The sequence below is a fragment of the Lichenostomus cassidix genome, chromosome 8 (assembly GCF_008360975.1).
Source record: "Lichenostomus cassidix isolate B80296 chromosome 8, HeHo_3.0, whole genome shotgun sequence".
NCBI lineage: Eukaryota > Metazoa > Chordata > Aves > Passeriformes > Meliphagidae > Lichenostomus > Lichenostomus cassidix.
In genome coordinates this window covers 25,228,328-25,256,259 of record NC_139489.1, presented here as the reverse complement: position 1 = coordinate 25,256,259, position 27,932 = coordinate 25,228,328, and the positions used below count along the sequence as shown (strand labels likewise).

Genomic DNA, 27,932 nt, shown 5'->3' with positions numbered 1-27,932 from the left:
CAAATAGTCTCAGGCTGTTTATTACGTCCTCAGGGTGTCTATACAGAACGGGTGGGTAACACTGCACAATGTGGTGACACGACTCGGTGGGGAATCGTTGCCAGCGGGACGTGTGGCGTGGCTGAGGAGCTTCTCCAGCCTCCCAGGGAAGGGGAGCCTAGCAAACAAGCAGCTAATGCAGGGGGAACCCGGGGAGCTGAGCCCATGCCTTCCCCTAAGTGGGAAGGGATCAGACTGAACAGCCTGAATGGCCTGCCCATCCTGCTCCTGCTGATATCTCCCCTCACCAGCAGCACCCAGGCACTGTGGAGAGGTGGCTGCAGCAGCAGGATCTCGTGAAAATAAAGACATGGCAGAGGGAAGCACTTTTGAGCTGGTCTTTCTACCTGGTGGCTCACTTCTGAGTTCACTGCGTACAGCAGAGCCGTCCTCAGTCACTTCTGAGCCACCCACAAGTTTATTTCCACAGGAACGAGACATCTTTGTTATTTAAATCAGCCTTTTGGGTGCTTGGGTTTGTAGTCAGGTCCTCAAGGGGACACTGCCATCCCACCAAGGTGGTGGAGGTGCCAGGGAGCTTAAAGACAAATCTGAACTCTGATTTGGGTTGTTCACAGAGGAGCTGGGGGCAGAGGTTACAAGAAGGTGAGATCTTCAGTCGTGGTTCTTAAGGAATGGGGAACTACCCCAGGGTGTGCTTGTACCCTGCTCTCTTCATCACCAGGGATCCCACAGAGCTCTGCAGGACTAAACACAGCAGAAGGTGCCTCCTTCCCCTCCCTGCTTTTCAGCTGGTGGCTGCAGGCACTGATAGAGCAACATGAAGACATTCCTCTCAGGATAACGCTGTTATCTACACTGGAAATGCAAAGCTGAGCAGCTCCTCATCCGTCATGTTTTAGATCCAGCCTGGGGCACGCAGCACATGAGGCAAACTGGGAGGTGTGGGGCTACTTGAGACAAACAATTCACAGCACAGCTGGTCCCCGCAGCTCCCTGGCACACCAGGTCCCTCCAGAAGCAGGCACTGCCTTTTCTCCTGTGCCTTTTTGCCAGGAATGTTGGATGTTTTTGGTAACAAGCTCATCCCCCTCTGCCACCTCCCTCCCACGGCCTCAGTTCCCTGAACTCCCGTTGAGTTCACCGCAGTCCCAGATTAGAGACACATCTCCTGTAAAGCCAGGAGGAGGCACAGAGTACAATGACTGACTCTGCCGAGCAATTACAACCCACACACCTTTATTGACACTACTTTTATAAATCAGAGAGCCACGGGGGAGCCCAGCTGTGAGTGACCCCAGCAAGGCCGCCCTCTCCCCTAGCCAGCCCCTGCCACAAGCACTGCATGTGCAGCGTGCATGGAAGAAGGAGAAAAAGAAGGAAGACAAAAGACTTGGGGACAAGATGAGCCTCTGCAAAGCCCAAGGGGTGCGTGGTAGAGAGAAGCATTCTGGTCTAGCAGCAAAATGAACTTTAATTCCAGTTCTGGGATATAATGCTACGATGCCGGAGAGAGCACAGCACCAAAGAAGGAGACAACTGCAGCAGCCCCAGGAATGAAGGATAATGCAGAAATGATGTGAAACATTTTGTTCTTATATAATGGGCAAGGAAGAGCTCCTAGGAGCTTTACAGTGGCAGTAGTAGGCGGGTAGGAGGGAGATGGCGTGACCAGAGACAAGTGTCTGGGGAAGGGAAAGGCAAAGAAGAGAGGAGGGATGGATGGGGATGGAGGACAGGCAAACAGGGGAGGTTATGGGAGTCCCAGGCTCAGATAGATGAGAACAAACAGTGCTGGTGGACAGGAAGGTTTGGAGTGCTTCAAGGAGGAGGAGGAGGAGGAGGAGGGAAGACCACCAGGACAGGACAGAGAGGGAGAGAGGGGTTTGGAGGGAGAAGCCAGAGGCCCCCAGGGTGGGGAGAGCTTACACTGACGGGTGAGAGGCACTCCAGGACTGGCATGAGGTATGCTTTGCTATTGCTCTGAATGCTGTAAACATTTTGGTTTTGTGTCTATCAGTGAACATTCAGTTCAGTTTGATACATGTGCTCTTAGGGGTAACTGGAAGCCTAGCAGAGTTTTACATCTCTTACTACTACTCAGACTTACACACGAGGCAAACACAACACTGGCTAAAGATCTCAGTTTATGTCGTTTATGCCTAGTTCTCCTATTTTAACATGCACATCTATGTCTCAGAAAAGCTTCTCTAGTAGAGGACACTAAATAAGATACAGATGAAGTCACATGCACTCTCATCCACCCACACCCCCAGACACACACATTGATTTCCCCCTCCCCTGCTTACACTGGCAAGACTTTGCCCTTCACACCTCCCCAACATGGACAACAGGGACCCCTTGGTGCATTCATGAGTCCACTAAAAATGATGGAAATCATCCCAAGCCAGGCTGATGGACCACAGCAGGACAAACTTAAAGCAGATTGGAGTTCTGCATCTGTTCCTGGAGTAAACACCACCTGAAGCTCATAGAAAAGGGAAAGGGAATTTATAAACTTTTTTTCCCTTCTGCCATTGGAGTACCTGGGAGCTGACTGGATATGTGCCAGCAAACGAAATAAAAAGAACTGAGTGAACCAATTTTTTTTCCCTCTCTTCATACGATGGCACACTCTGATGCTGCTCCAGACAGGAGGAAAATTTTGGAGGTGTGTTCTTGTGGAGAGGGGAAATGGGTTTGTAGGTTGTGAATATCCCTTTCACACCAGGAAAAGATGAATCAAGGGTAGGATATTTGTCCTTGATGGGAATTAGTCATCACTCAGTTCTTTCTGAAGCCTTGGCTCAGTCATTATTTCCTTGATCAGCCCCTGGTTTAAGGGGAAGAGCTACAAGCTGCCTATTTTGATTCACTTCAGAATGACATTTGGCATAAAAGAAGCAGCTGGTGCCATTTTCTTGTTTAAGAAAAATAGAATTTTACTTTAAATAACTAGCCTGCTTTCCTTCAAGAGAGACAAACTGCAAGAGCAGCAACAAAAATAACTGGTAGGCTCACGTGCCTCAGACAATACTTTTGCTCCACTGTGTCCTAGGATGCTGTTTCCCATGGAGGATGTTGGCACCAATTTAATGGGGAACACACTTCTCCTACAGGAATTCCAGTTCCTCTTCCCACCTCAGCAATGGCATCTCCAGATGTGCCCCACTCCAAGCAATTCCCCTGGTGGATGGAGGATAGCAGGGAGCTTGGATTTACAGGGTGTTGGCCGCTAGGAATTTTTCCATGAGCTCTGACATGAAACGAAAGGACTACAGCACCAACCCTGGAGGAGCTTGCAGAGAGATGGAGTCACACTCCGAACCTTTGTAGCCACCAGGGGAGCCTGGGGACTGTCCTTACTCACATTCATTGACACAAACACCTCGTTCCTGCTGTGTCCCCTTGCCTGGCTGCCTCTGACCCTCCCCGAGGTGCTGCAGAGCCTTGGCTGGGGTGCCTGAGCTGGCACTAGAGGTCAGCACCACCCAAGCCCACTCTGCTCCACTTCCTACAGCCCAGATGCCACCAGGGACAGCCACTGGCTGCATGGCTCTGTATTCTTTGCTTCCATCTCTGATTCCTTCCACTCACTGCACAGGTTCCCCAAACATCCATCCCACTGTACCTTGCTTGCCATAAAGCTTTGGGACACTGAGCTACTGCACAATGTTGTCCCCTTGGATAAATCATGGCAAATCTGGGACCTTTTCCAGATGTCTCTCCCTGCTCCCACTTTCAAGCAAGCAGCAAAAGGTTTGAGTGAAACCACCAGGTCCAGACCTTGAGCTTTGTGTCTCTGGACACAGGGCATGAGGGACCTCCTGTGCCTCAACAGCTCCAGGAGCTGTGTCACTGAGCCTGGGTGTGGCTGCAGAATGCCACCTCTGTCCCACACGCCAGCCCCTGCTCCTCAGGTGTCCCTGCAGGGGACAGCAAGGAATGCTGGGTCACTGCTGCTCTTTCTGGCCATTCCTCAGAGAAAGTTAACTGGAGATGGTATTTGCCTTCCAAAACCCTAGAGGATTCTGCTGCTAACCAAGCACGACTGAGAAGCAGGTTTCCCTACTGAACTGCAAGTTTGCACTTGCACTGTATTTACACTTCAGTGTCTTAGAGATCACAGGAATACACCTCCAAACTAAACCAAACATGGTTACCACCTTTATCTTGATCCTAAACCTATTTGTCCTACTGTCCGGCATAGCATTTTTACAAAAAGCCTCAAAAAACTGTTTCCTACCTAATTCACAGACAGTAATTTTTACCATGTAACCAGGCTTTTTGCATCTTGTTCCAAACACATTACGCTTAGCTTTAGCATTCATGCTACCTAGTTTACACCACATTACACTAAATCTTTACCAGCAGCTTTCTGATGTATCAAACCCACCCACCACCCTTGGCTAGAGCAGAGGTTTGCAGACTCTGCTCTGGGGATGACGGAGAGAAGGAAAAGATCCATGGGGTCACTTTCCAGGCCTTCACAAAGTTAAGAAAACAGACCTCTGGTCTGTCGGCCCAAATCCACAGACAGGCTGTCTGCTTCTCCCCTAGAAAATATTGCAAGAATCTGACAAGCTGGAGCAGCAGTGCCATGGAAATGGGGCCATCAGATGGTAGGAATTATTGCACAGCACAGGGGAGGTGCTACACCACTGACATCTGCACAGAGTCTTCTCCTGCCGTGGCCATCCAGGGCTTGGATTGCCCATCCAGGCTATGGGGTTAGGGCCAAGGAACACCTCACACCCCTGTGCACACCCAGACACCCATCCTGCTCCCTCCATGCTCTCTGTGTCCCATTGGAAGCACCCTGCAGCAGGGTCTGTGTCTTGAGGAGTTCTTTGCAGGGCATTGAACCCACAGTAGACAATCGGTAGGTAGGAACAGTCAATAATCAGGAAAAAAACAAAAATAGAATTGTGATTTTTTTCATGTTGCCATGACATACCACATGAAAAATGCCATCTGCCGTGGCAGACGGGCCTTGTGCTTTTCTTACACCTTGGCAAGGGGCAGAGGGGACATTCCTTCTCTCCACCCTCTCCCAACAGGTCATTCCTGAAGAGCCACCCAGCCTGTGGCAGCCAGGAGCCCCTTTGTGCTAGGTTTTGGTGCAGTGCCCAGCACAACAGAGCCTGAGCGACGACAGGGGCCCTGAGGCTGAACTACCACACAAATAAATAAGAGCCATGAAAAACAATCATACACATTAGAAGCCTTGCCTGCCCAGCTCTAGAGAGAGCTTTTGGGATTACCTTCCTCATGAGGAAATCTCAGCTCCTTGCCAGTCCTATGGAAAACACTCTTAGTCTCCATCCCTGAAAGATGTCACAGGAACTGTCACAGGGTAGCAGCTGTGTCAGAAGGTGTGCAACCCAAATGGGGAGGTGAGCTGAGTTTGCTGATGGTTTCCACTCCTGGAAGGGGAATGAATCCTGTGCCTTGCTCTCCTCTCTCCCTCCCCTTGGTCTCTGGGTCCAGACCTCAGCAAGGGAGACACTGCTCTGGGCTGGATGTGGCTCCACAAGCGTCAGACCTGCCCTTGGGGCCCTTCCAAGCACAAGGGAGAGGTGAGAGACAGGGAGATGTGTGGAAGGATGGAAAGGTGTTATTTACACACAAACCAACACGGTAATTTTAAAGAAAACCTGCCTTGCCAACAGATGACCCTGTGCTAGAGAGGGTTGTGGGTTTGTGCTAGAGAGAGGCGACAACTGCAAGGTGCTACTGCTAACCAAATAAAAAAAGCACAGAAAGTCAAAGAGTCTTAATACCACACCTGGATCACTCTCTGGAAGCTTCCTCTGCCCCTTCTCCCTCTTTTCCCATTCCCACTGCTTTTAACACCAAGAAAGTTTCACATTTAGACATGGGTTTTGGCTGTTGTGGGAAGCACATGGTTTCTGAGGGCCTCATTGCTGCTCTAGCTGAGCCTCCTCTGGGTCTGAGACAGCAGGTCTGTGTAAATTTTGGATCTCAGGAACCTGGGATACGAGTCTTTCTCCATCAGGCTGTGTACCTTCCCCTGAGCTTGGTCAAAGCAAGAGAGGGAGGGCTCCTGCACATTTCTTCTTGTCAGCTCCCGTGTCTGGAAGTCTATGTTCACCTGGGGAAAGCAGCAGAAGAGAGTTTGGCACTGAGCGACCAGCTGGCCTCCTCCAAATGGCACATCCCCTCTGGGCCATGGCTGTGAAACAGCAGCAGAACTGAGGTCCTGCCCTCATCCCTGCCTGAACAGCCCCCACAGATCCTGGGGGTTTAGTGATCCAGTGCTACAAATCCTGCCCCAAGCCTGGAAAACTTGGATTTGTAGAGATCTGAGCACTTCTAAAATCAAATTACATTTACTCAGACACTTATGCAGCACATAACCTGAAACTGCTGATTCAGCCTCACCTTTTTCCTGTCAACCATAATTTCTTTACTCCCTTCATTCTTCACTACTTGCCCAATATATGGATGAATGAACTTTCAACTGGGTTTAAACTATTAGTACATTCTTATTAAATGTTTTTAAACTCTGTTGATCTAAAATAAATTGTTTGATTTTTCCCATAGCAGCCTCACATTACAATATCTTGAAAAAATAAACCACACTATTATGTTATGGCTGCCATTTGTTTGCAAAGCCAGCCAGTGGAGTTTTCCTGCTTTCCTTTCCCAAGCAGAGCAATCAGCTTTTGTTAGGGCTCTTGTCTGGAAGAAAAAATGCCTGAGAAGATGTTATTTGTTGTTATTAACCCAGTGTCCAAACTTGAAGGAGACTAGAAAGCAAAGCTGTCTGCCTTAACGTGGATGTCAGCAATATGGATTAGCTCTCTGCATTGCTTAATAATTTTATATTCTAGCATGCCAAAATTATGGTAACAGTGCTAAGCAAACTTCACCACAGGGCCAGATTTTAGAAAACACCCCATCCTACCTGCATTCCCATTTCTAATCAAGGTTCAGCCCTCCACTCCTTAAAATCTCACCCATCTTCCTGAATAACAGCAGGAAGATGCTCACGGAGAGTGCTGGACATTGAGACACCCACACACCTTGGTGTGAATGTGGGTCCTTCCCAGTGGCCTCACAAGGGCCTTCCTAGCTGGGAGAGGGAGTAAAATGAGTCCTTTTTGGGGTCCCTGATAGGTACCTGTGCAGGGGAGCAGGAAGGACTGGGAGCAGGAAGAGCCCCCCTGGCTGTACTGTGACTGCAGTAACTCAACCCAGCATCGTCACGACACAGGACCTGACAGTGCCATCAGCTTGTCAGGGCTTAAAAGAGGATTTAACAACCCCAGGCTGTGGCTGCACTTTTTGTTCAGCTGGGAAGCATCGTTGGCATCTCTCAGGAGGCCTGAGTGAGGTGGGAGTTAGTCAGCAGATAAACTCTCCTCCCTGGAGAGTTAGTCATTGCTGGGATGGTCCTATGCAAAGTGTCCTGTGAGGGATGGGCCTAATATCCTGCTGCAGGGTCGATAGGAAATGAGAGGAGCAAGGTGGAATGCTCCTGGGAAGCTCAGAAAGGTTAGGAAATGTAGGTTGAGGTTGTCAGTGAACTCCCTGGCTGTGACTAATTTAGCATCAGCAAAGTAGTTGCCCTCAGCAGGGATGAGTCACGGCGAGCAGAAGCAGCTGGGGCAGGCAGGATGGCATTCCTACCCTCTGGGAGGGAAGGGAGGCAAGGAGAGCACCCCTGGGTGCCAGCTGGGGGTGATGGTGGCACAGGGACACTGTGCCAGCCCGGGGGGGCTGCATACCCACCTCCCGAGGCGCCTGCACGTCGATGAACTCCTCGAAGATGCGCTGGGCCTTGGAGGCCAGCTTGGCCGCCGAGCGCGTCTTCTTGAAGTCCTCGCAGGCCAGCCAGAACTCCAGGTTCTCCTCGCTGAACTCCGTCTTCAGGAAAGCACGGAAAGCAGCCAGCCCGTCTGCAAGAGAGACAGGGGAGTTACAAAGGATGGAGAAAGAAGGCAGGGAGCTGTTCCTTTCACAGACACTCTTCCATCCACCCCTCTCTTCCAAAGACCATTTGATTTTTCTCCCAATGTCCATGATCCCAGGATGTGTCCATAACTTACACCACTGCTCAGCTGGGCTCTCACGAGCTGCCAAAAAGCCCAACAAAACTTGATGTAACTCTGAAAAAGTGTTTTCCAGCTAACATGGCTTTCCTCGAGACTTTGGAAAGTTTCCAACCACCCTTTGGAAAGGTCCTGGTGGAATTAGCAAGCCCCAACTCTTTGCATCTTGCGCATGTTAATGCAACACTTCGTAACATCCTGTCCGTCATTAAGAAAAACATTTAATAAAGCATGGCTGCTCTGGACTTGTCTCCTATGTTTTCTGTCACTTTGCTTTATTGCCTTGTGCCATTTTTAGTTCTTATTTAAACAGAGGAAAGCTCTTGGAGAGTCTGTTACAGCTCCAATAAAGGGGAGAGGGAAAGGACGCGGCATAATTACGGCTTGTCTAGTCAGTGGTAAAAGTGTGCTTACCACTTGCTAATGCTTAGCAATTGTGACATTTCAGTAATGCAATCTGAGTCAGCCGGGGCAGATTAGAAATATGGAAAGATTTATTAGGCAATCTGTGTCCTCTTAAACCCCTGCCTGGGCCTATTTATGGACACAGCCATTGTTTTTTATTTCCTTTCCCTGAATGGCACCAGCGGAGTTGAAGTAGCTGAAGGCTTCACACATACCCTTTCTCCTTGGGATAAATTTAGCTCCTCTTTTGGTTTTTTTTCTTCCCCCGCCCCGAGTAACATGTTTCTAACTCTTCCTGGTCTTTTGCAATAGAGTCTGGGTTTTTGTAGTTCATGACTGGAAAGCTCTTGAGTCAGCACTGGCTACTTCCAAGCAAGTGTCTAAAAATATAGACGGGATTGGGGATGCACTTGGTGAGGTCAGACTCCTCAAAAGGATTAAGGGAGCAAGGATAGGGCATGCCCAGCCTCTTATCCACCAGCATCCTCAAGTCCTTGTGGGCAGGGCTGCTCCTGATCTGTTAATCCCCCAGCCTGGACTGATATTGGGGTTTACCCTGATGCAGATGCAGCATCTTGTACTTGATCTTGTTGAACCCCATGAGTTTTCCATGGACCGATCTCTTAAACTTGTCCAGATCCCTCTGGATGATCCTAACATGTCTCAAACAGGCAGTTCCCTCTATATGCTGTATATGCTATCTATATGCTACATATAATATATATACACTATTTATATACTGTCTATATGGTGCATATATATATATATATATATATGCCACATATGCTGCAGATCTATAGCAATCTAACACTGCCCTGCTTCTCCCTTGCATGTCCTAAACTTCTTCCTGCTTCTCTTGTTTCTGGTGATAACTTAGGACATGGAGATATTTTCCAGCTCTTGCTGAAGCCCCAAGCGCTACACAGTGGCCGCGGGTATTGAACAGCAACAGACAATCCTATTTCTGTCTGCATGTCAGTCAGAGGAGATGTCTGACTGCCCAGTTCCTCAAAGGGAAAGGCAGAGGAGATATTAGGCCAGACAAGCCCAAATTAGAGGCTAAACCTCTCTGCTCTGGGCTCCTCAAAGCTCCTTCATTAGCGTGCTCCGTGCTCTGACTGCTCCATCAGCAGTCTGCTATCAGCAATAAAAATGGATACATCCCATCTCAGCCCTGCTCCCTCCTTCTGTCAGCCCCAGAAATAGCTGTATTATTCCAGCTCATCATGACACTTCTTAATTAAAGCAATTTTAGGAGGAGATCGGGGTTCTGTGCTGCTAGGTTGGACAAAACCAGGGCTCATGTTCAAGTCAGTGCAAATTGTGGGTCGAAGCCTGCGGCAATATTGTGACATCAGCCCTGGAGAAGCCAGCAGAGCAGAATGCCAAAGGCATCTCCAGGAGCAGGGCAGCTGTCAGGATCACCCTTCTTTGAGCATCTCTGTGGGGAGATGAGCATGGTGAAGGTGAGGGGTGTTTTAGGGCTGCTCCCCTTCCTGAAATCTGGGACACAGAAATGTTTACCAAAACCTGTGTCCCCCTTAGCGCCTGTAAAATTCTCAGGGCCTGTGTGGGAGCTGGGAGAGGACTGGAGAATAGGGCAGGGAGTATTTGCAGGCTGACAGCTTTCAGAAAGAAGAAAGCACAAAAGGGAGAAGGTTCCAGTTTCCCAAGATCTATGTCATTTTATATATCAGCAGCTCCTAGGATATTTGACATTAAATATTCCAGCACCCAAGCACACTGCTATGTCTGCACAGTCTCTGCTGTGTCCCTGCTGAGGTCTTTCTCTCCTGTCTCTGTCCTGGTCTTTTTTTCCCCTTCTTTTCCTTTACAGCAGCCCCAAAGCCCCAGCACTGACAGAGCATCACTTGCAGGAATAGCAGTGTTGCATAGAACTACCATATCTGCAAAATAGAATATCTGCAAAATAGAATATCTGCAAAATATAATGTCCAAAATATATAAGACCTGAAAAATACAATATCCACAAAATATAAAACCTGAAAAATAGAATACCTGCTAAAAGAAGGGAATGACATGACTGACAAAGAGAGAAAGGCATTTGCTACAGCCCTGCCCCAGAGAGCAGCTGCAGTGGGCTCCCCTGGGACCAGGAGGTTTCCATGAGCTCTGCCTCCTGCTCTCATGTCAATCAGCTCCTTTTTATCCTGAAATAAGTTTAGACAGTGAATGGATAAATAATAGTGTCTGGCTGTTCTCTGCTTTTTTTATACAATCCTGTCATGCATACCTCACAGCCTTCGACGAGCTGCAAATGATGAAGCTGAACCTGTGAGGACCTTGTACAGGAGGCTTTGGATGCAGGAGAGGTCATCCATGACCCCTGGCTGCCTCATTTTCCATGGTTTTCTTCTTTAGCCCTTGACTGCCTGCCAGCCTTTCCAGCTGTGCCTGACTGTGCCAGTGGTAAATCACTGCCAAAAGTTTGTCACGGAACAATGACAAATCTGATTGAAAGGGCAGGAGGACAATTATGCATGGGAACTGCCACCACCTGAGCTGGAATTTGACCTGGATGTTGGCTTCCATCTCCCCCTACACATGAAGGCTATCAAGGAAGGATCACTCATGAAGGATCAGCATTTCAAAGCTCATCCCACTCAACTGGACAGCCTTTCTCCTGGGGCAACCAACACTAGAGAGCTTTCACCTCCTGAAATATCCCAGAGTGTGATTCTGAAGGGATGCTTTACAGAGAACACACAGAAATTAAAAGCAGGACTTAGAAGTCTGCAGATGCAGCAGCACAAGATAATCCCTAACCTGTAGCCCAAAGGCATGGCCACTCAGGAGGACAGGATGTGCTGGTGTAGGTGCACAGCCCTTCAAGACAACTCGTGGAGAATTATTCAGGAATTTGACTCAAGAGTCCTTTGCTTGAAGCCAAAGGAGGAAATCGATGCTGATGGAGCAGATAAGTTGAAGGCAAAGAAACGAAGCTCTTTACTGAGTGTTAGGAGTCTGAGGGAGAAGCAGCAGACATTTGCTATTTTACTTTTGCAGTGTAAATATAAGCTTCAAAATGCCCTGCTCTCCATTCAAACTGACTGAGGAACGTGCAGGAGGATTGCCAGGAAGGATTGTGCAAATGCTCAGACATTACTCAGAATCTTGCAGGTCACCTGTTAGTTAGGCAATGACAGGAATTTGTGTTTTATGAATGGACAGTGCCAGGCAGTTCAGTGACCATGTGAGGACAGGAACTCCTGAAATCCCATGCAGGAGATGGAGAGTGGATCCTTTCCAGCAAGAAGGGCTGTGGAGGAAGGGACTGAAGTGGTGAGCAGAAAACACAAGACAGGTCTTAACTAAGTCAGGATCCAGCAGCTTGGGGAAGAGCCCAGATTAGTGGCCTAAATCATTCAGGCAGCTTAATAACCAAGCACCTGATACTGTCAGAGCAAGAAAGCAATCAACAATCATTTATTTAATGCACATGTTTCACCCCATCAGTGATGAGACTTCATATAGGGAGTAAAGTGGCTGGTGGATGGATGGATTGGCTCTGTGGAATGTGTTGGGTCCAGAGCTGAAGAGACAAGGTCGAAATGCTCTGCACAGCACACGAACATGTTCTCACTGCTGCTGAGCAGTGCTTCCCTTAATCTCAGCTGCCTGTCACCAGCACAATGCTAATGCTGTTCTGGCTTAGAAAGAACTGGGAGTAGGCTGGGATATTCCTGTGCTGTGTAGGAAGTGAAGAAATGTGTAGACAACAGAAGGAGGAGAACAACAATAAAGTTTGGGCGGAAGAGCACGGAGATCACAAAAAAAATCTGGAGAAAAATCGCCCCTGAGATAAAAGTGGGAATTCAGCATGAAGGTTTTTGGTGGCGGGTGCTTTGCTGGAAAGTGACTGAGGGTTGAGGACAGACTGTCCTGCTGGATGCTGGACAAATGATGAGCCATGTGTCCAGCCCCGTGAGGGACACAGAATGAGACATGCTATTGCTTGTATTTCCCTCCAGCAGCCTGTCAAAAGAAATCCTCATCTGGCTGAGCAGCCTGTAGCTCCTGGGCACGGGCACAGCGAGGGGATTACTCCTCAGTTACTCACACTCTGGGGACCATGCTGAGCTCGCTTCCCTGGGAGCCTTCGCTCTGGCGCAAAACGGGAGGAGATGCCAAAAGCCAGCATGTTAAAAACATTGCTTTTCCTCCCTGGGCACCCAAGGAAACACACTGCACACAATCTGCCTCAATTCCCTGACAAGAGCAGGGTCAGGCTCCCCTCTCCTGTTGCTTGCTGAGAAGCCCTGAGCCCAGGGAACACAGCTCTGCTGTGCTTGCGTCTGGCAGTGAGCTCAGACAGGGCTCCTGGGGTAAAATAGGGATTGTCTGCCTGACCCCAGGGGTTCTAAGTTGATTTGCTTCACCCATTAGCAAAAACAATTAGAATATCAGTGCACTGACCTCTCCATCTGGGGCTGCCAGTGGAGTGGAGCTGCTGCATCCTGCTGTTCAGCACTGCTCACTCCAGGAGGGATGAGGGAATCGAGTCCCAGTGCAATAGGGAGGTGGGGAGAGCCCTCCTGCAGTTCCTACTCACAATCTCCTGTTAACTTCGACACAAATTATCCTTTGAATGGCTGGGGAATTAATCCAAGTCACACCACTCTATGCAGATGGGCATCACCAGCCTGGGAATCTCCCAAGACAAGCTTCAATTCCCAGGGGATTTCAATCCTGCACTCACAGTGCTGTGCCACAGCAGTAGGTCAGGAGTAAACATTTTCTGCACAGGTCATTCATTAGAAGGGTGAGAGGAGATCAGGGGGAGCTCCACAGGGCCGTCACACTTCAAGGGACATTTGGCAAAGGTGATTACAGAATCCCAGAATGGTATGGCCTGGTTGGCCATTCCAACTCCTCTGCCATGGGCAGGGACACCTCTCACTAGACCCAGGTGGCTCAAATCCCCACCCAGCTTGGCACAGACACTCTCCACAGAGTCTGTGTAATGCATGGCACCTGCTCAGGTCACTTCATTTAGAAACCCTTTGGACACTCATGAAAATAGGAAGGGGAAGAAATGTTTTTGCTGTCTCACAGAGTACTACAGCCCTGCTAGCCTCCTCCGTGCTCGAGGGCAGCCTGCTCACCTTGGCACTTTGGAAAGCCTCTTAGGGAGCTCTGATCTACATTCTTGCTCTTTGGAGCAATTCTGCCACTTGTCCAACCCCTCCAGTATTGCCCACAAGGTCTGCCCCGTTTTCAGCTGCTCCATCCAGCTCCTGAGTGCAGCTTGAGCATGCTGGGGTTTATTTTCCCCCAAGAACAGTTGGGCTGGAAAGGACCCAAAACCATCTGACTGCAGCACAAAGCACCGCAAAGCCCTCTGAAATCACAACCCCCTTTCCAAAATAAATGAACTGTCTGTCCAGTGGAGATAGTTTCTGACAGATGTGTCAAGCAGAAGTGCTTTACCTGCGGGTGTTGTGAGCCCTGGAGGGAATTCTCCCAAGCTCAGCTGGTGCTTAACCCATGCCCCCAAGCATGAATTCCAATTTTCCCTGGCTAATGCTGTTCACCTGAGCAGTCACAGGGAAATTAGGCTGGGACAGTTCTGTTCTGCTCTTGGCACTGAAAGCAGAATATTTGCTGGCAGCTTTCCTGCAGACAGATGCCAGCAGGCCAGACACAGCTTTATTTACTCCCAGATTTTGGCCAGTTAAGGCAAAAGGCTCCCTTACCTGTCTAAAATCAGCACATCTTAACAGCAAAAACGCAACTCAAACAATATAATTAATTCTATGAATATGTTCTTCTCTCCTTTAAACCAGTGTATCTAAAATAACACTTCTGTTTCAAGAGAGCTTTTTGTATTTGCATCATTATAACCCTTGACTGCCAGGCTGGCAATTCTAGAAACTTCAGGTACAGAACTGTTATAAAATATTCCTTTAGAAAGTAGTTTATTAAACAACAAATTTTTTTGTCACCAATCACCAGGCAATGTCACCGTGACTGCAGATAAAAAAAGATTAATTTAAATTTTAAAGATCACCTTCTGTTGCTATTAGGAACTGAATATTTTTCATTAGAAACTGAATATTTTTCATTAGTGCCAGAGAGTTATCAGAATTACTTTCCATTCTAAGAGACAGGAAAAATCCTGGTAATTCATTAATCACTCTATAAGGCTAATTTATTAATAAAACCAGACACCCTTGTGAAGGCTGCTGGACGAAATCATTGAACTAAGTTTTGATTTAGCTTTTTTGCAGTATTCAGCTGAAGAGGGAAGAATCTGTAAAACATCAGGACATAGGTGGGCAAATTCACCAGGGTTTGTAATTCAAGCACTTTTTCCACATTGTGTATCTAATAAGGAAAAATTCTACTTTTACGCTGGTGAAGAAGAAATGGGTTCAAGTTCAGGATGGTGACGGATGTGAATATCCTGGCCTCCCCCCTCCCCATCCCCTAGACACCCCATAATCTCCTTGGTGCATCTTCCCCTTCTTGTTCTGAATTTCCACAAAAGAAATGTTCCTTTTTAGCCATACCCTGCTACACCATATATTTTTTTTCCCTATTGGCTGCAAGAGCAATGATCTCAACTAGATACTGCTGCTAAAATTACATACTGCTTTTCCTGCCTTGGTCAGCCAGCCTGTTTAAAGTTGTCACTTAATTCCCTGCCAAAACTGTTGTCATCTCAGTAGAAACCTAGCAAAATTACCCTCACTTAATAATATAATTCCACACTTATATTTCAAAATGTAAGGAAAACCTGAGTCTCTAAGCAAGCCAGACAGCTCCTTATTGCCATAAAACAGTTCACCACCCACGGTGACTTTTCCCCAACCTTGACTCGGGTTTTATTCTCCAATAGAAGCCCATGAATGAACCCATACTGGGAACTTTGCTGTCTTGTTTATAATTTCTCAGCGTGAAAGTGCTGGTGAAGCAGAGAAACATTGGCTGAACAGAACTGATAGGATTGATCTGTTGAACAGAGTGGGGTGTGCTGATTATAGGCTGGCATCAGGTCTCTGGATGTGAAATTTTCAGGTTTGCTGTGATAACTGCAAATTAGTTTCTGCTCAGGGGGACCACGGGTGAAGGGCAGGTTGTTCAAGGGTACTGAGCTGGAAAAGGCAACACCTTGGGCTGATGGTTTTAGCAGTTATGGTTTTCCTTGTGGTCAGGAGCAAAGCCATGAAGGGAACACACAAAAACCTTGGTAGCCAGAGGGCAATTCCTGCCTGTAAAGGATGGTGAGTGGTGGGTAGTGAGCAGCTCTGGGGGACCGTGCCCCTGCTCTTCCCTAACTACAACAGGGATTAAGGGCACAAGAGGAAAAAAATGTAGAATTTGATCTCTACTCACATTTATGGGACAAAAGGACATCGAAAGAGTCTGCCCATCTTGTTGCTTCTTCTGTTGACAGTCTTCTGTAGAGAAAAGGAGGGACAAGTTACAGACAAGCCCTGGCTGCTGATCCCCTCTGGAGCTGTTTGATGAGGACACCGAGGAAGGCTGGAATTCTTCTCGCCTGATTTTGGACGTCCGGACTGCAGAATTGAGCCAAGTGGCCCTGGGCTCTGTTTAAAATCGGTGAGGAAATACCAAGGCACTCGCAGGGACTCATCTCTGCTCATCTCACACCCCCAGGCAGGCAGGTAAAATAGGCCAGATGAATCACAGCCAAAAAGGGACCAATTTTTCCTCATTGACTCTAAGCAGAGGCCCAGGGAACAAGCTCAGATGCAGACATTTACATTGTAAAAGCCAAAAGTCAGGCGAAATGAAACTCAGCCCTGCAGAAATGTTTATTTCTCTTGCTTGCCTTTCAGGGGAAGGACAGATCTTAGCTCAGGTGTAAGCAGGGACTTGTGATCAGACAAGTCCCATCCCACTCATCCCAAATCAGGACTCTGGAGGGTCTGAAGCATCTCCCTCAAGCACTGTGCAAACCATCACCCAGATTTTGGCAGTGTCAAATACAAGGCTGAGCTGAAGCTGACCTGAACTTGCCAGTCACCTCTTACACCAAGCCAACTGCTCAGGCTTTGATTTGTGACACCAGAGGTGTAAATTAAATCCCCAAATAGGTGCAGGCATGTCCCACACACAGCAGTGGGGACTGTGAGCGTGTCTCGTCTCACAGCAGGGCTCCTGTCAAAGATCCAGGTATTTCCTGAGGCTGTTCCTGCTGGATCAGTGCTGGTTTGTTTTCCTTGTGGAAGCAGTCACACCTCATACAAAGTACAACAAAAGGAAGACAATACTGGGGGGAAAGGGGTGCTAGGTGAGGAGGACAGGAGTGGGGTTGGGGTGGGATGCTGCAGCTATACTCACTTCAAAGCCCGGTTGGGCTTGTCCGGAAGAATAGCTGTGAAATCATTATATGAGTCTGATTTGTGAGACAGGCAGCCCAGGCGAGTCCTCATCCCTCTGTTCCTGTGGTCGAGGTGGGGGAGCAGGGGTGTTAGCAGGGGAAAACCAAAGAAGAGGATGATTATAAGTCTAGCCAGCTTGGCAAAAGAAAAAGAACAAACCCAAAAAAAAAAACCTCAGTGGCTCTGTGCCAGACCTGTGTCCTTGGTTCCCTCATGTGTGAGAGGGACCTGAGACATCTCCAGGCAGATACTATGGGTGGACACAGCACCAGAGCAGCTGAAGGCTCACCCACACCAGGCATTCAGCTGCTTTGGCTGGCAAAAAGGCTGTGAAAGGCTGCGCCTTGGGATGGTTTCTTGGAAAGTCCTGCTCTGGTCAGGTGTGGGAGGAGAGCAATGGGCAGGAGTACAAGAAATCAGTCACCACGTTCCAGCAGCTGAGACAGTCTCTGTTCCAACTGGAGACAGCACAAATACCAGAGCTGGAGGGCAGGAGGGGGCTGGAGGAAGGAGAGGGGTAGTAAGGCACCTGCAAGGTGAGCCTCTGCTGCAGAACCGTGAGTTCCCAGTCAGGATTGATCCCAAGCGGCTTCTTTAGACTCGGGATTACATAATCAGGTTCAAACTGCCTCTTTCCTGACACGCTTACCCAGGCAGAAAATGGCTTTATTGCTTTTTTCCTCTAAATTTCAGCCCAGCCCCAGAGCCTTCGATCCTCTGCCAGCCCCTGGCGTCCTTGCCCAGCCCCTTCCCGGGACAGCAGCCGCAGCATCCTTCATTACATAACCCGGGATGGGCAGGGACACGGGGACAGGGAAACGGAGCACACACATGCCTTACACGGGACTGCCATCACCTTCTCCCCAAAAACATTATGGGGCTGCTTAATGGGTGTGCATGGGCTCTGGGATCTGCCTCTGCAGCCCAAGGGCATCTCCTCCTCTCTGATATTCCCTGGACATCAAACTGGGCCATTCTCTCCTCCAGACCACGGGAGGAGCACTCAGCAACCCAGTCTCCACTTCTCAGCTGCTGGACCTACTTTTGAGCTGTTGGAAGCCCTTCCCCAAGCCCTGCTGCCAAACAGATGCCGAATACTTTCTGTGGCTGCAGAAGTACAGCATTTTTCCCCTTCCATCTGTAATTCTTGCAGAACACTTCAGCACCAGTGCCTGAGCCAATCTGTGGCGCGCCTGTTTCCCCCTTCTCCTCCCGCCCTTCGGAGAGCTTCTATTATTGCACATTTGAATGTAATCTTAAAGCAAATTAAATGTTAATTAAATGCACCGAGTGTCTCCCTGGTGCAGCACAGGCAGCTCGCAGCGATTAACAAGCACGAAAACCAGGAGCTCTTCAGTCGCAGGAATTGTTGCACAGCCTCCAACTCCGGACCCACAGCCATGGGCCCGGGATGCTGCACTCCACAAACTCCAGGTGAGAGCACAGGCAGTGCCACGCTCCCAGCTGGACCTGCTGTACTCAAGGGGACACCAAGCCCGCTACAGGATGGTTCTGGTACCTATCCTGATGCCTCCTACCCCCCACCTTCCTGTTCCCTGCTCTGTTTGCTCACGAATTTCCCAGCAAGAGGTGTGACAGGCGTTACTGCAGTGCTGCTCAGACTCCCCTCTGATGCCTGAGATCAAGGGACTGCAGCAGGGAATCAGAGAGGGTGGGGAGCTGAGCCACTGCGCCGCGGGCAGGGAGTTGGTTCCTCACAGAACACCCTTCTCTCGGTGAGGACTTCCAAGACAGGACACAGGAGAGAGAGAGGGGGAAAGAAATTGGGTGTGCAGGAGGTGGAGAGGCAAGGGAAGGGCAGGAGGGAAGAGGGGGCACTGCAGTGAGCTGAAGGGCTTGCTGGACGAGGCAGACAGCGACAAGATGGGCAGGGGTGAGGGATGCACCGTGTCTTTCCAGTTACCTCCGTGGGATCAGTAAGGCAGCCATTCAGGCATCCAGTTATGGTTAACCCTTTAACTGGCTGGCTTGGACCACAGTCGGGGCTGCTTGCAGGAGGCAGGAGTGCAGGAAGGAGTGATTTACTGTTTCATGTCCTGGCACTTAAGAATATACCAAAGAATCCTCTTTGCCAAAGCCAAGAAGGGCCAGTAGTCCTCAACCCATTTGATCCTTGCCTCCTAGCGTGGACAGTCAGTTGTTCAGTGGAAGACGCTGAGAGTTGAGGGATGGTCACAGAGGACAGACAGCATTTCGTTCTAAGACCAGGACTGCAGGTTAAGTCCAGCTTCAGGTCTAAAGTGGTTTGAGTTTGGTGTCCCAGCTCACCAGGGAGTAGCAGGAGTTGGCATTATCCCACTCATCCTTCAACACCTCCGAAGGTCTCTCCTCAATGGGCAGAGCTCCGGGCTGACCTCGCTAAGAAGACCAAACTACCTCTTGTCCCTGTCCCTCCAGGTCATGGCTGATGTTACTGGCCAGGCATCATGGAAAAGCTGGCACTGCAAACAGAATAACAGGAGGACTTCACGCATCTGCAGGTCCTGCTCCTCGCACCACCACAGGCTCAAGCACTCACACAAAAATAAGTCAAAGCAAGCAACTCCTCGCTGGGGTGGTGGGAGCCTGCGGGGAGCCACCACGGAGATGCACAGCCTGCAAAGGGGAGGGAAGGAGAGAAGGAGAGAAGGAGGGAAGGAGAGAGGGAGATTGGAGATAGCAGGGTTCCCGTGAGCTTCGGCACACTGGGGAGCAACTGGTTGACAACTCTCACATCCACAGAGAGTGAAGGTGAGATCCAGCAGGCAGGAGAGCAGGGGACAGAGAACAGGACTCTACAGAGAGCAAAGGCAAAGGGTTCTGCTTTGCCGGCATGGGCAAGCTCCACGTAGCCTCCATGTCATGTCCTCCTGCCCACTGGGAGCCACTGAGGAGGAGACAAAGGAATGATGAGAGATGAGAGATGTGCAGGGCGTCAGAACCCTGCTCTGCTGGGGCCTGGGGAGACCCTGGAGCTTGGGCTGCCCAACACAACATCCCTCTTAAAACCTGATTACATTAAAAACGCGCAAAGCCTCTTCCCCACTAAATTAATGGAACCGGGATTGCACTGCATTGCCAGTGAGTGCATTTCCTTAATCCTCACCCCGACCGGCTGCTTCGCTGTGCTCTAACTGAAATCAATCCTTGTAATTCCTTAAGCCCCTTTAAATTTCCTCATTAACAGCCTCACCCGCATGTGGGGCCACAGCACATGACTTCCTAGAGTCCAGCAGCTACTGCTCCTCTTACCCACTGCTGCTCCGAGGCGACAGCTGGAAGCAGAGCTGGGTGCCCTCTCCCTTGCAGCCTCCTCCAGCAGCCTGAATTTTGGGGTACTGTTATGAAACAGCCTTCTGCTCAGCCCCACTGCCACCCACTCAGCCCCCACAGCCACCACCTGCACCGCTGAGCAGCACCCAACTTCCCTGTGATCTCAAAGTCTGTCCAACTCCACGGATGCTGGGATCTACACTTCCCATGAAGGCAACCCCACTGCTTGGCTGACAAACCCACGGATGTTTCCTCTGTTTGCAAATAAAGCCAGTCAGTTATGACTTTAAAATGTAATCTGTGGTGTCTGGTAAAGGCATTGCAATAAAGGTCCTGGTGAGGGGTTTTGCCTCCCGCTCCATCCTTCATCCTACCTCCCCCTCCTATGCAGGGAACCCGGTCAAGGAGAATTGCCAGCCTCATCATGGATGTGTTTTGGGGTTTTCTCCTTGCGAGACAGAAAGGGAGGGGTGTGATTAGGACGTTCAGGTTATCAAACCACCTGAGCAAAGCTAAAGAAGCCATCCCAATACCAAAAAAACAGCAGCACAAAGGTTAAAAAAATCAAACAAACAAACAAAACAGCAAACCGTGAGATCTCAGGGGCTTCAGGCGATTAAGACCATTCATTCACATGCAGAGAAATCCGGGAAAAATCCGAACACAGAAGCACTGCAGACAGACAGACACCGAGGAAAAGATACTCACTGCCTTTGACCTGTCCTCTCTGCCGGTGGGTCTGCGCCGACAGCGTGGTCAGAGAGGCTCTAGGGAGAGAGCAGAGCAGTCTTCTTCAGAGCCAGCCCCCTGCTCGGGATGACAGTCACACCTCGACACCCCTCCCCTCCCCACCTCTCCCCGGGCAGCAGCAGCGGCGGCAGCGCAGCTCAGAGCCTCTCTCGCATCAGCCCCAGCCCGGCTGCGCAGCCAGCTCCCAGCGCATCCCAGCGCATCCCAGCGCATCCCCGCCTCACCCACCTGGCAGCAGAAGCCCAGCTTCTCCCCGCGAGGGGACGGGGGACCGCCGCGCACGGGCGGAGGATGCCAGAGGCTGCCGGGGAGCATCTGGGGGCGGGGAGGGGGGATGCCTGCGAAAGCGCTCGCTGCTGTCACCCTCGCCGTGTCGGAATAAAGCGCCCGCCCGCCTCAGCTCTCAGCCGCTCTTCGGAGCTCTAGGGAAGGTTGCTGCCCTCAGATCGCACATCGCCGGGAGTTGCCACAGGCTTCAGAAGGGATGGGAGAGTTTCGGTAAAGACCCCAGGGGTCAGCAGGGCCGAGGAGGATTTTGGCACGAGGCAAAGGGGCGTGGGGTGACAGAAGGAAAAATCCACCCAGTGCTGTGGCAGACCCTTGGTAGCCATCTCCCCTTCTCTCACCTGGTGTGTGCATCCCTGCAACCTCCCTCAGCGCTCTCACCCCCATATACAGCCTCCAGTCCCTTTTTTTTTCTGTGTATGGGATGTCCAGTGCACCCCAGTGACTCTAACAACCTCACTCATGTCACCAAGAGCCCCCCAGCTCTGGGCTCAGCACCAGTGACAACACCTAGTGTCACACAGGCACTGATGGGGGTCATGAGCTCACTCAGAGCTCAAGCCATGGGATCTCCATCGCTTTTTTGATCATGACAAAGCTGACTGACTAAAAAAAAAAAGAAGAATAATTATAATAATTAAAAAGTCCTCTGCAATTTAACAAGTCATTGCCCTTTCCCTGGAAACTTGTACTCCCCCTCCTCTCTGCGAAACCACTGCTGGCCCTGGCATGCTATTAGCAGGAAGCATGTCTTGAGATAGCACATTATCACCAGGCACCATCCCCGGGGAGAGGCACAGTCCTGCAAAAACACAGGGATTAGCAGCACTGCAGCAAAGATCCCAGCTCTCCATCAGCCTGGATCCCCTCCTGCACGGCTCAGCAGGGCATGGAAATGTTTGCCTTGTTCTCATCCTCCCATGGCAAAGCTCAGGTCATCCTGACTGGGATTAATCACATCTCCAGTTATCAGAAGACAAGCACTGAAAAAATGCCATGGCCAGCAAAATCTCCTCCAAACCACAGTCAAAGGTTGAGGTTCACCCTTGGCCTCTGTTGCCACAGGCTGGTTTGTCCAGGTTAAATAACAGTGAGATGCAGCCCTTGCCCCAAACCCAAGCCAAATTTAACTTCTAACGTGTCATTTGTGGTTTAACACATTATTTCCATGCTCCCAGGTTCCCTCTGGGCACCTCAGGGGGTCACAAGTGACAAGGTTTTCATAATACTCCCAGGACATCCCTCAGTTTTCATTCACACCACACACATTGTGGGCTGGAGAAGGTCACTAAAATGTTCAATCCACAAAGCTCTGGATGATTCTGGTCCATTATTCAGAAAAATTGAGACTTTGCTGCAATCCCAAATAGATCAAATGCTGATCCGCTGACACCAGATGGGACAAGTCATTGGATCATGGGAGTGCTCCCACTTCTCCCCTTGCTTTTATACCAGTTTTAGATATTGCTATCTCACCAGTATGAGACCCCCAATTCCTATTTCTCCAGTACCCAATTAGACCCTTTTTGTGAGCTCAGTGAGATCCTGAATAATACACAAATGACTCTGAATGACAACAATTTTTCCTTCTAGTTTCCTGGGGCAGGTGTGAGTTAATAGAGAACAAGAATAAGTGAACTGTTCTGACACAGGCACTATGGGAAATGTAATTAAATTGCAGATAAAGAGAATTATGGGGTTTTTACAGGGTAATATTTTAGAAAGCTTCTGTGCAGTAGGTTTACAGCAAATTCCTTCTAAAATAGCCCTCCTGCCTCTGACCACTCCATAGCTTCTATTTAAATGCTTTTAATAAAATAACTCATTTTGATATTAGGCTTGAATCCTATCCAAAAAATTTTAATCTTTCCCAAAATTACTCTAAAGCAATTTCCTCCTGACCTGGCAGCAGCAAACACACAAGCAGTGACCACGTGCAGCATTGGGAGTGTTGGCTGTCACTGTGGAGGGCAGAAGGAAATTTGCCACCATGTTCCCTACACATTAATCTTCTCCCTCTCCAGAGTCCTTTTCACCCTCATTATTTTCAATGCCTCCCGACCTATCCCAGGTGTTTCGACTGTTGATTATTACCTAAATGGTTTTTATGCAAAAAAACTCATCCAGACCAAACAGCTCCACCAGCTTCAGCTGTTCCCAGTCTCCCCCACTCAAATGAGAGAGATAATTGCGTGGTCTGAAGACAGCTCAGCTCTCCTGACACATGCAGGAAGGCAGCTCTGGCTGGTGGTCTTGTGGCTTCTGCCTCTCCAGACACAGGGACGCTCCTCCTGGGGCTGGTGGCTGAGCACCCTTCTCTGGAGCTGGAAGGTCAGAGCATGCACACACTGCCTGGCTCGTTTGCTTGGCTGTGGGTTTGCCTTCAATAAACCTTCACCTTGACATTTAAGCAGACTTCTCCCTATCTTCTCACTCCTGTTCTGTGTCCTCAGGGGTCTGCTGGCCCTCTGGGGTGTCATTATTTTATGTTGAATGAGCTGTCACACCAAGCCTGCTGCTGTTGCTTCCACTTCTCATTTCCAGCTTCATGGCCTTGCCATATTTACAGTGATCCCTGCCACACATTGAACTTCTTTGGGCTGGGCTTGTTTTCACTTTGTGATTTTTTTGGGGTCCATGGCAGCATCTCTCCTTGCTGGTACCATGCTCCAAGGTGCTCGTTCAAGGGGTGAACTTTCACAGCCTGCTGGCCCAAGAGGATTTTCCCTTGTGCAAGAAAGGCACTTCTTCACCCTGCCATGATGCTGGGCAGCCACATCCCCACAGGTGAAGTCATTCCCTGGTGTTTTCATGAGATCCTGTTGCCTCTGAGATCTCTCCAGTGGATGCTCAGCAACCTGGTCCAGTGGAAGGTGCCCCTGCCTGGGGCAGGAGGTTGGAATTTGATGAGATTTAAGGTTCCTTCCAATCCAAACCATTCTGGGATCCTGTGTAGGCTCTGTGACTGCTAAATGCCAATCACAGGAGGCTGGCTGCCTCCCACAGCAGTCCTGGGAATTCAGGTGAGCTGCAAAGCCTGCCTGAGGCTCAACCACAAGCCTGCAGCCACACTGCTGTAACTCAGGCGGACTCTGGGCTTTTGCTGGACTAGTGGAAGGAATAAAGGGTCATTTGATCTCCTTCATAGTCATTCCAGATTCATCCACAATCCAGAGTGGTACTTATATGGGCCCAACCCCAAGGGAATTCAGATTAGTAATTAATTAAGTAATCTCCAGAGATTGCTTTTCTCCACCACTGTTTGCAATTAGCCCTGGAAGGAAATTACTTGTAACTTGCATTCAACTCTGCTCACTGTGCCAGGCTGCCCTGTTGTCTTGTCTGAAAACACACTTGGTCCAGCACAAGGTGACTGCATTGGAAGGAAGGAATTGTGACTGATATAGATCACTTGCTAAACTACAAAACAAATCACACACTTATCTTAACTGCAAACAGAAGCCCCTTCTAAAGAAAGATCTCCAGTAGCATCGGGAAAGATCCACAGATGAAGCTCAGAATGTTTTTAAGGAGTCCATTTATCTATTCATCTTAAACCTCAAATCATTCTCCCTGTCAGGCCTGGCAAGGAGGGAATCCTGAAAGGTGAAACAAGGGGAGCCAGAGTTCCAGGGACAGGTGAAGAATCCAAGCAGCTGATTAGTAATGCCACCTCACATGTGCTCTACGAGGCAGGGCAGGAGACAGAAGACACCCACCGAGTCAAACTCCCCTTGAAAATGAAAGAATACACTTAAAAATAAAACTGAGTTACATAAAGCATGAGCCACAGTTCTGTCTGTGGCTTTGCTCGAGAGCATGGCAGCTATTTAAATCCCCCCTGTGTCAATGATCAAAGTGTGTCCTGGCCATGTTTGTGGCTCCTGGGCACAGCGATTGCTGCAGCAGAACAGATGCTTCTGCGCGAGATGGCTCCTGGTAGGACACAAAACCAACAGCAAAGCAGGGCACCAAGCTCCAGGCTGACAGGGGCAGGCAGGAATCAAAGGGAAGAATTCCCCCTTTAAAGCACTTTATTACAATTTCCTAATTGTTCTCTCAGGAAAGGCGCTGCTGTGCCCAGGAGCAGCTCCACGGAGGGGATGAAGCATCCTGGAGAGGATGCTGTGAGTGTGGAGCAGGGAGGCAGAAGGGATTGGAGTTGACACAGAGCTGCTCTGTGCAGCCTTGGAGCTCTCCCAGCTCTCAGCATCGCTACTGCTGTCAATATGGCAGCGGCTGGAACGCAGCACTGTGCATGGCTGGGAAGCTGGGGCAGATCCACCCCGACAGACTGAGCTCCGCAATGCTGCCCTGCCCAGATTCTCCGTCCCTCTCAGGGCTTGATCGAGATTTGATGCTCGGCACAGGTCAGGGAGCGAGGCTTGCTGACACAGAGAGTTAATTTTCTGCTGGGAGATCATCCGAGGTGCTTGCGAGCTGCCTGCGCTTTGTGAGCTGAATACTGCAAACTAGCTGTTTATTGAGTGTTAAAAATCAGCCCCGAGACCTCAGGGCTGCAGTCCCAAAGCCATTTATGATGGACAAGGTCTAGCTGCTCTGCTCTTATCGCTGTTATTTCAAAGGCTGGGGCTTGCAGGGCATCCAGGTCCCACAGCAAGGATTTCCTGGGGCCATTAGCTGCTCCAGGGATACACAGGGGAGGTCAGTCCCACCACAGCCAAACACCTGAGCACGTGTTTCACTTTAAACACACCAGCGGCTGAATGGGTATTTGCAGGATGAAATACAAACAGAGTTAGCCACGAGGGTGAGCTGGGATTTCTCTTTCATCTCTGGAGGCTGCTGCTGTAAGCCTTAACTAAAATATAAATGAGGTGAGTGAGATGAGCTCGTCCTCTTTCTCCGGCAGACGGTGGTTCTTTCAGAAAAATGTCTGCTGCTTCCAACACCGATTTCTGCTCGGGAGAGTGGCTGCAATCGGTGCCCGTGTCCTGCCAGGCTACAGAGAGATGCTCCCTGAGCTCTGCCAAAGCCTGTGCCAGCCCAGCCCTGCGATGTCCCCAGAGCCACATGGAAAGGGGGCAGGGCAAGAGGCCAGGCTTGTCCCAGCACTGCTCTGGGACCTGTAGGGACAAGAGAAGGGCAGCACACCAGGGCAGAGGAAGCTCAGCCCATTCATTATGCAACCTGTGGGCTCCCCAGATGGAGGAATGCGATGGCATTCCGCTGGGATGGGGCACAGCAGCCGGGATCAGCCACAGGGAGATGCCAACACAACGGGCCCCTTGTATTTGTCAGCTGTGCCAAATAACCAGTTTGTTCCCCCACCCATGGAAGAGCAAAGAGCTGACCCTCACTGCTGTGGAGTTCTCGATGAGGTACAGCAGCCCCACAGTCATGGCAGCAGGAAAATGAACCCCCCCCAGTTCAGCTGGTTCTTCCCCCAAAGAGTGCACATGCCTCTGCCATCTGCAAGTTTTCGCTCCAGCCTCGGCTCACTGCAGCTCCCTCGCCTCCAACACGGTCTCTTTTCGCTCCAATTAGTCTTATTTTTAACCAGCTCAGCCCCAGCGCTCAGCCCAGGCCTCAGTCACAATGTCACAGAGACCCAAATATTCAAAGCAAACACAATCCACCATTTTAAAACCACAACAATAGCAAAGCAGAGGGGGGAGATGCCAAGATGGTGAAGATCTCAGAGGTGCAGGCACAAGCACAGGCTGATGTTTTCTCCCAGCATCAAAGGCCCAGCACTAATCCCATTGCAACGGAGATCACCCCAGAACCAGTCCTGCTCCTCCCCAGCCAGGGCTGGGCTGAGCCTAAGAAACACTGCTCTTTCCCCGCCTGCTAATTAATTACAAGCACTGTCCGTGTCCCTTTGACCATTCATAAGATGCCACGGGAAGATTAACGCACGGGGAGAAGCACTGCAGTGCCATTAACAGGGGTGACATCCGAGCAGCACCCTTCCCCTCCCACTTTGCCTGCAGAGTCCTCCTTCCCCGCAGGAAACTGGGGCAGGAGCAAGTCAAAATCCTCCTCCCCCAGGGATGTAGCCAAGGGGAGGACCACGGGGCCTTTCTTCACCCTCCAAGGTCCTCCTGGGTCTTACCTGTGCTGCAGCTACGTGGCTTTTGGTGCTTGATGGACATGGCTGGTTGGGGCCCTGAGGAAGAGTGGGGTCCCGGTGCATCGGGGAGGGCGAGGGCCCCAGCCCGGCCACGGTTATCTCCGCAGGAGCAGCAGCACTGTGCCACTTTTCCCGGCTCCCCAGCCCTGCATCTCGTGAAAAGAACAAGAGCTGGTGGAAGGAGGGGGGTTAGGAAAGAGAGGGAAGGGGGAGAAGGGAGAGCGGGAGCTCTCGCAGATGCACACACACAGAGCAGACAGAGGCTTGTATAGGATGGCACTGCCTGACTTGCTCTCATTATTGCCGCGGGCTGGCTGCTGCCCATGGAGAACTCGCCAGCATCCGCTGCTGACCGCGGGCACGGGGGGAAAGGGACAGCACGGAGATTAGGGCCCCACGCGCCAGCGGAGCAAGGAAAGCGACTGCCTGGGCACGGGGACTCCGTCGTCTTTGTTTGCTTTTACCTGGGAGGGGAAGAGCTGTGCCACAGGGCAGGAAGGGATTGCAGGGATGGAGAGTTTTGATTTTCATGGATGGCTCCATTCTTCCTTTGAACATAACAAAATCCCCAAGCCCGGTGCTCCCCAGGGACGCTGAGGGATGGCATCGGGCTGATCCAGGGCTCTCAGAGATGGTGTTGCATGGAGATGGGCAGAGAGCGGGTGGCACATC

General features: G+C 50.2%; 1 protein-coding gene across 5 annotated transcripts; it reads right to left on the bottom strand.

The window, feature by feature from the left end:
* Window positions 1-4: 4 nt before the first annotated feature.
* On the bottom strand, window positions 5-27,316 carry RGS8 (regulator of G protein signaling 8). Of its 5 annotated transcripts, none has more exons than XM_085068545.1 (7): window positions 27,243-27,316; window positions 20,837-20,895; window positions 18,780-19,317; window positions 16,815-16,916; window positions 15,843-15,907; window positions 7,759-7,925; window positions 5-6,115 (listed from the first exon to the last, which is right to left on the bottom strand). In XM_085068545.1, the coding sequence occupies exons 3-7, from the start codon at window positions 18,803-18,805 to the stop codon at window positions 5,933-5,935; spliced, it is 543 nt and encodes a 180-aa protein (XP_084924671.1). In that variant the 5' UTR covers window positions 18,806-19,317; window positions 20,837-20,895; window positions 27,243-27,316; the 3' UTR covers window positions 5-5,932. The 5 variants fall into 5 exon arrangements, with proteins under 5 accessions (XP_084924671.1, XP_084924670.1, XP_084924668.1 ...); XM_085068544.1 differs by lacking the exon at window positions 27,243-27,316 and adding an exon at window positions 21,107-21,182; XM_085068542.1 differs by lacking the exons at window positions 18,780-19,317; window positions 27,243-27,316 and adding an exon at window positions 21,107-21,304.
* Window positions 27,317-27,932: the final 616 nt, after the last annotated feature.

What these genes read in the sequence shown, in the direction of transcription:
- RGS8 (XM_085068542.1), bottom strand. Translation starts at nt 21,193, where the DNA reads ATGCTCCCCGGCAGCCTCTGGCATCCTCCGCCCGTGCGCGGCGGTCCC. An exon ending in AGCTGGGCTTCTGCTGCCAG is followed by an intron (nt 20,896 to 21,106) that starts GTGGGTGAGGCG and finishes CTCTCTCCCTAG; the next exon opens with AGCCTCTCTGACCACGCTGT. An exon ending in TGTCCTTTTGTCCCATAAAT is followed by an intron (nt 7,926 to 15,842) that starts GTGAGTAGAGAT and finishes TCTCTCTTGCAG; the next exon opens with ACGGGCTGGCTGCTTTCCGT.